This window comes from Myodes glareolus, chromosome 19, assembly GCF_982192425.1.
Source record: "Myodes glareolus chromosome 19, mMyoGla1.1, whole genome shotgun sequence".
Lineage (NCBI taxonomy): Eukaryota > Metazoa > Chordata > Mammalia > Rodentia > Cricetidae > Myodes > Myodes glareolus.
Genome location: NC_142044.1, coordinates 61,421,338 through 61,432,864, shown reverse-complemented (window position 1 = coordinate 61,432,864; position 11,527 = coordinate 61,421,338). Strand labels below are relative to the sequence as shown.

General features: G+C 41.4%; 1 protein-coding gene across 1 annotated transcript; it reads right to left on the bottom strand.

Moving 5' to 3' along the window:
- Positions 1–9,722: 9,722 nt before the first annotated feature.
- LOC125407167 (olfactory receptor 8S1-like) lies at positions 9,723–11,015 on the bottom strand. The gene has a single exon (XM_048444543.3). The coding sequence runs from the start codon at positions 11,013–11,015 to the stop codon at positions 10,080–10,082; it is 936 nt and encodes a 311-aa protein (XP_048300500.1). The 3' UTR covers positions 9,723–10,079.
- Positions 11,016–11,527: the final 512 nt, after the last annotated feature.

The following is an 11,527-nucleotide window of genomic DNA, read 5'->3' as shown; positions in this document are numbered from 1 at the left end:
GCAGGACACAGCAAAAAGTGACTGAACTGTCTTTGAATTTTCCTGCTTCATGGAAATGTCTGCTGGATACTAGGGGCCTGTAGGTTGAAGATGGATGCCCCAAAGGTACAAAAAAACTTTGGGTAACTGTTCAGACAGCAAGATGTCTCTGTCATTTCTAGAGTTTTGAAAGTTGCTTATTTTTTGTTTACTTAGGTAATATTATATCCTTCTGGAGTCTTTGATGGAGTTGAAGAATGGTTAGTTATAGTTATAGTTTTCCATTATTATGATAAAGATAACATAGATATAAATATTGTAACTGTAATTCTTACTTGATAACTATTTTGTTATATGTAATTTTGCTATGTTGAAGTTAAAGCCTTCTTTTTTGTTTAAACAGAAAAAGGGGAAATGATGTAGGAGGATCATCTGTCTATGTGTTACTTTCATTGGTTAATAAAGAAACTGACTTGACTTTTGATAAGACAGCAGCTTAGATAGGCAGAGTAGAGAACAGAATGCTGGGAGAAAGAAGCAGAGTCAGGCAGAAGCAGAGAGCTGCCCGCCATGAAGCTGCCAGGTTAGACATGCTGAATCTTTTTCTATAAGCCACGACCTCATGGTGACATACAGATTATTAGAAATGGGTTGAGTCAAGATGTGAGAGTTAGTCAATAAGAGGCTAGAACTAATGGGCCAGGCAGTGTTTAAAAGAATACAGTTTTCGTGTAGTTATTTCGGGTAAAGCTAGCCAGGTGGGCAGCAGGAAGCAGTCTGCTATTCCTTTTACAAAGACCAAACCTAAGAATAATAGGGATAGAAGAAGGAGAAGTCCAACTCAAAAGCACAGAAAATATATTCAACAAAATCATAGATGAAACTTTCCCAACCTAAAGAGAGATATGCATATGAAGATACAAGAAGCTTACAGAACACCAAATAGACTGGATAGAAAGTCTCCTTGCCACATAATAATCCAAACACTAAACATACAGAATAAAGAAAGAATATTAAGAGCTGCAAAGGAAAAAGGCCAAGTAATATATAAAGGCAGACCTATCAGAATTACACCTGACTTCTCAATGAAAACAATGAAAGCCATAAAGTCCTGGTTAAGCATTATTCAGACATTAAGAGACCACAAATGCCAGACTATACCCAACAAAACAGTCAATCACCATAGATGAACAAAACAAGATATTCCATGACAGAACCAGATTTAACTATACCTAGCCACAAACCCAGCCCTACACAAAATACTAGAAGGAAAACTCCAACCCAAGGAAGTTAACTATATCCACAAAAACACAGAAAAATAGATGCTCAGCAAATCCCAAAGAAGGGAAAATACACACAATAACATTACCAACAATGAGAACTAACATAACAGGAACTAGCAATCACTGTTCATTAATATCTCTCAATATAAATGGACTGAACTCACCTATAAAAAGACACAGGCTAACAGACTGGATATGAAAACAGAATCCACCCTTCTGCTGCATAAGAGACACACCCCAACCTCAAAGACAGACATCACCTTAGAGTAAAGGGTTGGGAAAAAAAATCTTCCAATCAAATGGACCTAAGAAACAAGCTGGTGTAGCTACTCTAATATCTGAAAAAAAAATAGACTTGAAAGTAAAATCAATCAAAAGAGACAAAGAAGAACATTTCATATTAGTCACAGCAAAAATCTATCAAGAGGAAATTTTAATACTGAACATCTATGCCCCGTATACAAGGGCACCTTCATATGTAAAGAAAACACTACTAGCTGGGTGGTGGTGGTGCATGCCTTTAATTCCAGTACTCAGGAGGCAGAGGCAGGTGGATCTCTGTGAGTTCGAGGTTAGCCTTGTCTACAAGAGCTAATTCCAGGACAGGCTCCAAAGCTTCAGAGAAACTGTCTTGAAAAACCAAGAAAAAAAAAGAAATACTACTAAAACTGAAATCACACATTAAACCCCAAACACCAATAGAGGGGGACTTCAACACCCCAATCTCACCACTGGACAGGTCTGCCAGACAGAAACTTAACAGAAAAATAAGGTAACTAACAGATGTTATGACTCAAATGGACTTAACAGACATTTTCAGAACATTTCTTCCAAACATAAAAGAATATACCTTCTTCTCAGCACCTCATGGAATCTTCTAAAAAATTGACCACATACTAGATAACAAAGCAAACCTTAACAAAATAAAAAAGTTGGAATAACCCATGTATCTCATCAGATCACAATGGCTTAAAATTAGAATTCAACAGCAACACTAATTTCAAAAAGCCCACAAACACATGGAAATTAAACAATGCTCACCAGAATCACCAATTGGTCAAAGGAAGAAATAAAAGAAGAAATTAAGACTTTCTAAAATTCAATGAAAATGACCACACAACATACCCAAATTTATGGGACACAATGAAAGCAACGTTAAGAGGAAAGTTCATAGCACTAAAAGCCTACATAAAGAAGCTGGAAAAATCCCACACCAGTGAGTTAACACAACACTTGACAACTCTAGAATAAAAAGAAGCAAACTCACCCAGGAGAACTAGATATCCGTAAATAATCAAATTGAGAGCTGAAATCAACAAAATAGAATCAAAGAAAACAATGCAAAGAATCAGTGATACACAGAGTTGGTTCTTTGAGAAAATCAACAAAATAGATAAACCTTTTTCCAAACTAACCAAAAGGCAGAGAGTGAATATCCAAATTAACAAAATCAGAAATGAAAAGGGGGACATAACAACAGACATGGAAAAGATACAGAGAATCATCAGGTTATATTTTAAAAACCTGTGTTTACCAAAATTGGAAAACTTAAAGGAAATGGACAACTGTCTGGATAAATATTTTACCATCTTACTTACTAAAATTAAATCAAGACCACATAAGCATATTAAATAGATGTATAACTGCTAAGAAAATAGAAACGGTCATCAAAAGTCCCTTAACTAAAAAAAGCCCAGGACCAGATGGTTTCAACGTAGAATTCTGCAAGATTTTCAAAGAAGAACTAATACCAATACTCCTCAAATTGTTCCACACAATAGAAATAGAAGGAACATTGTAAAACCCTTTTTTATGAGACTATAATTACCCTGATACCCAGACCAAGAAAAGACATCATTAAGAAAGATAATTACAGACCAATCTCACTCATGAACATTGATGCAAAAAATACTCAATAAAATACTGGCAAACTGAATTCCAGAATGTATCAGAAAAATTATCTACCCTGACCTAGTAGGCTTCATCCCAGAGATGCAGTGATGGTTCAACATATGAAAATCTGTCGGTGTAATCCACCATATAAACAAACTGAAAAAAAAAGCAAACCACATGATCAACTCATTAGATGCTGAGAAAACCTTTGACAAAATACAACATTCCTTTATGATAAGGTCTTGAAGAGAGCAGGGTTACAAGGAACATACCTAAACATAATAAAGGAAGTATACAGCAAGCAAACAGCCAACATAAAACTAAATGGAGAGAAACTCAAAACAATCCCACAGAAATTAGGAACAAGACAAGGTTATTTACTCTCGCCTTATTTATTCAATATAGTATTTGAGGTTCTAGCTAGAGCAATAAGACACCAAAAGGAGATCAAGGGGATACAGATCAGAGAAGAAGAAGTCAAACTCTCACTATTTGCTGATGATATGATAGTTTACATAAGTGACTCCAAAAATTCTACCAAGGAATTTCTTCAACTCATAAACACCTTTAGTAATGTAGCAGGATATAAGATTAGTTGGAAAAAAACAGTAACCCTCCTTTATATAGATGATAAATGAACTAAGGAAAAAAATCAGAGAAACATCATTGTTAACAATAGCCAGAAATAATATAAAATATCTTGGAGTAACTCTAACCAAGCAAGTGAAAGACCTGTATGACAAGAACTTTAAATCTTTGAAGAAAGAAATTGAAGAAGACACCAGAAAATGGAAAGATCTCCCATGCTCTTGGGTAGGTAGAATTAATGTAGTAAAACTGACAATCTTACCAAAAGTAATCTACAGATTCAATTCAATGCCCATCAAAATCCCAGCAAAATTCTTCACCGACCTTAAAAGAACAATATTCAGCCTTATATGGAAAAGAAACAAAAAAAAAAACCTGGGATAGCAAAAACAATCCTGTGCAAAAAAAGAACTTCTGGAGGCATCACAATCCTGACTTCAAACTCTACTACAGAGCTACAGTACTGAAAACAGCCTGGTATTGGCATAAAAACAGACAGGAGGACCAATGGAATCAAATCAAAGTTTTCAGGAGGTTCCATTTATTATTTCTCTCAGTGTCTGTGCTACTAGGGTTATATTTAGGAAATGGTCTCCTGTGCCAATGTGTTCAAGTGTCCTTCCTACTTTCTCTTCTATAAGGTTCAGTGTGACTGACTTTATGTTCAGGTGATTGACCCATTTGGACTTGAGTTTATGCATGGTGATAGGTATGGATTTATTTTCATTCTTCTACATGTTGATATCTAGTTACGCTAGCACCATTTGTTAAATATACTTTTTTCCCATTTGATATTTTTTGCTTCTTTGTCAAAAATCAGGTGTTCGAAGGAGTGTGGATTAATATCTGGGTCTTTGATTTGGTTCCATTGGTCCTCCTGTCTGTTTTTATGCCAATACCAGACTGTTTTCAGTACTGTAGCTCTGTAGTAGAGTTTGAAGTCAGGGATTGTTACACTGAGATCTTAATCTATCTGGAATTTATTCTTTTGGAGGAAACTAGATATGGGGATCTAGTTTCATTCCTCAACATAGGGGTATCTAATTCTCTCAGTGCCATTTGATGAAGAGGCTCCCTTTTATCCAATATAAATTTTTGGCATCTTTGTAAAAGAATTAGGTGGCTTTACTCTATGGCTTTATATACTGGTCTTTGTGTGTGTGTGTGTGTGTGTGTGTGTGTGTGTGTGTGTATGTGTGTGCCAGCATCAAGATGCTTTATTTATTATGACTCTGTAGTATAAGTTGAAGTCAGAAATGGTGAACCCCAAACCTAAATTTTTTCTGCTTAGGATTTTTTGGATACCCAGAGACTTTTGTGTTTCCACATTAATAGTAAAAGAATTTAAGGGAGGGTAATATAGAGAAAGAATAAAGAAGGAGAGATAAATAATGTTTGAGAAAGTCACAGGGAAACATTATTTTATAAGCTTATTTAAAATACATATATAAAATATATGTGTACACACAAGCATTTACACACATGGTTTAAATGGAATTATGCCAAATGGGTGACAATGTTTTCTGAAAGAGCCATAGACTTCTGATAAAACACCCAGAGGCCAACATGGGAAACCTTCCTTCTTCCAGTTGTCAGTCATTGTGGGGGCTCAAGAGACCTCCCCCAACAGTGTAGGATATTGCCATTGACCCTGTTTGCCTCCCAGAACTTGAAGGTAAGATCTTATTCCTGAGGACACCACATGCTTTAGACAGAGGACATGGAACTGATCGGGAACTGTGTGTATGTGGGATCCACAGCTAGAGAGATCATGGGCTTTAGAGAACCTCCACCTGCTATTTTCCTAAACCAATATAATTTCTAAATACTTATCATTATGCCTAGATACAGGCGGCTCTCATCCCTCATCAAAGAAACTTGCTTTTTTCAGCAGACAGAGACAGTTACAGAAATTCACTGTGAGGAGCAGACAAAGGGTATGACCATATCAAGGACTTCAGTGCCCCAGATCACAGAAATGGCACAGCCTTCCCCAGGTGAGTCTCAGAGGGAAGTGGAAGCATTCCTCTGGTCAAAGTACAGATGTTACAAATGATTGACTTTTAACTGCAAACTAGTGTGTGCAGAAACTATCAACCACAGCTCCCCGCCCCTGGCTGTTTACATCCGAGACTGCTCCCTAGAGAGATTGCTTATGGAAACTTCTATAGATGGAAGTTTCTGTCCTGTCCAGTTTGGCAGTCATTCAATCCCAAAGAAATACAATATATTAATTTTAAACTGTTTGGCCTATTAGCTCAGGTTTATCATTGCTCAGGCTTGTTACTAACTACCTCTTTTTTTGTTTTTTTTCCTCCTTTTTGGTTTCTTTTTTCTTTTTTTAAAAATTTTTCTTATTACTAATTACCTCTTACAACTTAAATTAACCCATAATTCTTATCTATCTTTAGCCGTGTGGCTTGGTACCCTTTCTCATCTTGCTTCCGCTGTGTCTGTCTGGTGACTGACTCTCTGCCTTTTCTCTTCCCAGAATTCTCTTAGTCTGAGCAACCCACCTATACTTCCAGCCTGGCTACTGGCCAATCAACATTTTATTAAGCCAATATGAGTGATGAATCTTTACAGGGTACAAGAGCGTCATCCCACAGAAGACTCACTAAACTTGCTTCCTGGATTCAGATGTGTAAAATAGACTCCTTCAGTTTTCAGGCTGCTGCTGGTGCCTCCCAATCAAAGTCCATGGCCCACCTGACTCCAGCTTTTCTCTGTGTGTGTGTCCTAGTTAGTTACTATCACTGTGGTGAAACATTGCGACTAAAGAAACTTGGGGAGAAACCATTTATTTCACGTACACTGCCAGATAACAGTCCATCACTGAGGGAGGTCAGGAAGGAACCCAAGCAGGGCAGAAACCTGGAGTCAGGAGTTGATGCAGAGATCATGGAGAGGTAAGACTATTGACTTGCTCAGCTTGCCTTGGACCACGAACCCAAGTACAGCATCATTCACAATGAACTGGGCTCTCCCCATCAATCACTAATTAAGAAAATGCCTTACAGCTGGATCGAATGGAGGCATTTTTCTCAATTGAGGGTCCCTCCTTTCAGATAACTCTAGCTTGTGTCAAGTTGACATAAAAGTAGCCCGCACACTTGACCCCTTGTCATATATATCATATAACATATTACTGTTAAGCTACAACCTTTTCTTTCTTGTTATTCCCCAATATCACACATTAACATAAATGCCACAATATAAACAGTACAAAATTTAAAAGTCCTGTGGTCTTTAGAAGTTCAAACACTTAAAAGTTCAGTCTCTTTAAAATCCAGAATATTTTAAAATTAAGTCTCTCAACTGTGGGCTCCTGGGAAATCAAGATTAAATGAAATACTTTCTTACTTCAAGAGGGAAGAATCAGGGCACAGTCACAATCTTAACAAAGCCAACCAAACTCCAAAAGTGTACATAACTCAAGGTTGAATTATCTGGGATTCCCTCATGATCTCCTGGTCAGCTCCAAGGAGCTTGGGTAACTTCTCCAGAGCTGCCCCCCGCAGCACACACAGCTTGTCTTCCAGGCTCCAACTGGTTCCACCACGCTGCTGCGGCTGTTCTTGGTGGTCAACCCAGGGTACTGGCATCTTCAAGACACTGCGGTCTTCCACTGCAGCTGGCTGCACTTTCACCAATAGCCTCTCCTGGGCTCTTTTCATGGTGCCAAGCTTTATTGTAATTATCTATGGTCTCTTCCTGACCTCTTCTGTTGTCAGGCTTCAATAACACTGAGGCTGCACCTTCACCAATGGCCTCTCCTGGCCTCTCACAGTGCCGAGCCTCAGCTGCTCTCCATGGCCCTTTTATTCCTTTAAAACTAGTGCTACCTGAGTGACTCTGACACGACCAAGTTCAGCTGCCAGCACGAGGTGCTGCCTTGGCTGTCTCTGGAACACAGCTTCTGTGTGCTGATACTGAGGAAACACCTCTCAGGACACTTCAGCTCAGTGATGCCGGTCTCTTCTCAGTCACAGCTGAGTCTTCAGCCCCAGCTACCAGACACCACAGACTCTTCACACAAAAGGCCTGGTAGAGTCTTTGCTTCCCTCTGAAACCTCACAAGCCAGGTCTCTGTCCTCTGCTTTGCTCTCAACAGTCTTCTCTTCCAGGCTCCCACACAACAGCCCACTGAGCTCTCAACACTCAGTGGCTTTTCTTGCACACAGTTCCAAAGCCCTCCCACAATCCTCCCATAATCCAGATTGTCAGACGTGTCACTGCAATGCCCCACGGTCTCGGTACCAATCTCTGTACTAGTTAGGATCATCGTTGCTGTGATGAAGAACCAGGATCAAACAAACTTAGAGAGAAAAGGGTTTATTTCAACTTACACTTCCAGGTAACAGTCCATCACCAAAGGAAGTCAGCAGGAACTCAAACAAAGCAAGAACCTGGAGACAGGATCCGATGCAGAGGCCATGGAGGGGTGCGGTTACTGGCTTGCTCCCCATGTCTTGCTCAGCCTGCTTTCTTATAGAACCCAGGATTACCAGCACCACAGGATCCGATGCAGAGGCCATGGAGGGGTGCGGTTACTGGCTTGCTCCCCATGTCTTGCTCAGCCTGCTTTCTTATAGAACCCAGGATTACCAGCACCACAGGATCCGATGCAGAGGCCATGGAGGGGTGCGGTTACTGGCTTGCTCCCCATGTCTTGCTCAGCCTGCTTTCTTATAGAACCCAGGATTACCAGCACCACTTACAATGGGCTTGGGCCCTCCTCCATAAGTCACTAATTATGAAAATCCCTTCCAGATGGATCTTTTTTCCTTCTCTTTTTATTTTTACAACCACCTTACATACCAATTCCAGTTCCCCTTCCCTCCTGTTCTCCTGCTCTCCAACCTTCTCCCCACCCTACCCATGTCTCAGAGACTCCCATGGGGAGTCAACAAAGTCTGTCACATCACTTGAGGCAGGACCAAGACCCTCACCTCTGTATCTAGGCTGAGCAAAGTATCCATCTACAGGGAATGGGCTCCAAAGAACCAGTTCATGTACTAGGGTCAAGTACTGGTTCCACTGCTAGTGGCCTCACAAACTGCCTAAGATACACAAGTATCACCCACATTTAGAGGGTCTAGCTTGGTCTTATGCAGGTTCCCCAGTTGACAGTCTGGAGTCATTGAACTCCCGCTTGCTTGGGTCAGTTGTTTCTCAGCTGGATGTTATAGAATCTTTTTCTCAGTTGAAATTCCCTTCCTCCAGATAGCTCTAGCTTGTGTCGGCTTGATATAAAACTAGCCAGTACAGTGAGTCTGTGTGTCTTTGGTTTCTACATTCCCATTTCACCCTAGTTAAGTCAGTCCTTAAACCATGCAGATTGCAGCAATCCAGACCACTCAGGCAATACCTTTAGGGGTGTCCAGCCCTCAAACAATACATCTACAATGCAACCGTTACAATGAAGTTCAGGGAACATCATTGAGGAGGGAGAGAAGAGATGGTAGGAGACAGAGGACCAGGATGCCTGCTGTGAATTAGGATCTTGTAAACGTGATAAGAATGATACACTCATGAAATCTCAACAGGGTTGCCTAAACAAGACCTGCGTGGTGACAAGACCAGTTAGCCTGCTAACTTGTGTGTGTGTGTGTGTGTGTGTGTGTGTGTGTGGAGTTTCACAGGTTCTACCTTTAGACAAAGAGCTCTAGGCAATCAATGGCTGCTAAGGAGGGGAAATCAATCAGTTTTCCCCAGAGGTGAGCCCCTGATAAGTGGTCAGCTCTAAACACACATACACATGAGTAACACTCAATGGTCACAGTGGATTTTATATAACACACACATAACACACACACACACACACCCAACAATAGTAACCATGGAAGACAAAGTTATGAATTTTAGATGGGAACATGGAAGGAGTTGTCAGGGAGAGAGGAGGGATGGAAGTAATATAAATTCAGTGTGAAGTTCTTAAAAATTTTAGTAAAAAAATACATGGAGTTGAGGATGGGATGGGAAGGTGGGTGTGGGTGTTGAAGAAGTTGGGAGGAAGACTGGGGAGATATGATCAGAGAACATTCTGTGGACGTCTCAAAAAATGAATCGAAACATTTAAAAAACAAGGTACCTGTTCAGGGGTTATACCTCTTAACTGTAGAAATATTAGAGAACAAAGCTAAGCCAAGATGGGCCATATATTTTAGATATAAACGTTATCTATCTAAATACAGTTTTTTTATTCTTTTACATTCTTAGCACAGCCAGAGAGTGTGGCATAGGCCTCCCTCTAGGTCGTCAGTGCTCTAAACCTCTACCTTAAGTCCAAGCGCTGGGGACACAGACTGTTCCTGCCCTTCCGTGCCTTTGCCGTCACGCCCAGTAATGCAGGCATTTCCCGACTGTCCTTTGCACAGCCGCCTTTACCTCCTTGTTTTTCAGGCTGTAGATGAGGGGGTTCAGCATGGGTGTGACTGCGCTGTACTGCAAGGAGGAGAGTAAATCCAGGGAAGAACCGGATGTGGGCATAAGATAACGAACCAAACCTGACCCAAAGAACAGGACCACGGCTATAAGGTGGGAGGAGCAAGTGTTAAATGCTTTGCTCCGCCCTGTGGTGGATTTCATGTTCAGGATGGTGGAGACGATGCGGGCATAAGAAAAGAAGATTGGCAGAAAGGTTCCGAGCCCGTGCAGCAAAGTGGAGCAGATCAAGACGTCAACATTGATGGAGATGTCAGAGCAAGCTAGGGGAAAGAGAGAGGGTAGCTCACAGGTGTAGTGGTGTATGGTGTGGGCCTCACAGAAGTCCAGGTTCACAGCCAAGAGCACAATGACTACTGAGCTGAGAGAGGCCAGGAGCCAGGAGAGCAGAACCAGCTTCAGACAGAGTTCATTGCTCATTATCTGGCCATAGAGCAGCGGGTGGCAGACAGCAGCGTAGCGGTCATAGGCCATCATTGAGAGAAGAAAGGCCTCGGTCCCCGCAGTGTTGAACACGAAGAAGACCTGAGCCAGGCAGCCCTCTATCGAGATGCTTTTCTTCTCAGACAGGAGGTCCTTCAGCAGCTTTGGTACCGTGACAGATGAGAAGCAGAGGTCCAGGAAGGACAGGTTGCTTAAGAAGAAGTACATGGGCGTGTGGAGGTGGGAGTCAGCCCTGATCACCAGCAGCATCATCAGGTTCCCCGTCATGGTGAGGAGGTAAACCCCCAGGAACAGCACGAAAAGCAGAGCCTCGATGAGGGGGTCGTCAGAGAGCCCAGTGAGAAGGAACTCCGTGATGGCGCTGTGGTTCCTCCAGGCCATTTCAGGATGGTACTTCCTTGAAATAAAGTGGAAAGGGGTTACATCGCTAATGATTGTGACTATGTCCTTTGGGGTGTCGGCCCATCTAGTCCATTCCTCAGCTTTGCCTGGACTCTACTCAGGTGCCTCAGATCTGCCCGTATCTCAGGGAAAGTTCCAAGTCCTGTTTGTCGTCCTTGATTTCAAATCACAGCATCCACATACCTCAAGGGAAGTCTCTCCGTTTCTCACCGGCATTTGCAGGGAAAGTGAATCTCTCTGGATACTCCATTTACTCATAGGCTCAGCTTCTGTTGCACGTAGCTCAGAAATTTAAAAATGTACAGCACATGTTTGCAGAGTCTAGTCTCTCTCTCTCTCTCTCTCTCTCTCTCTCTCTCCAAAGTAATTCAATGGCTCCGTACCAGGACCGACTCGATTAGATACAGTGGACGCAGTGCCTGGGGTCATGACCTTTCAGTGACAGATGAAAATATATTTCTATAAGATTATAAGAAGCTGGGTGTGATGGT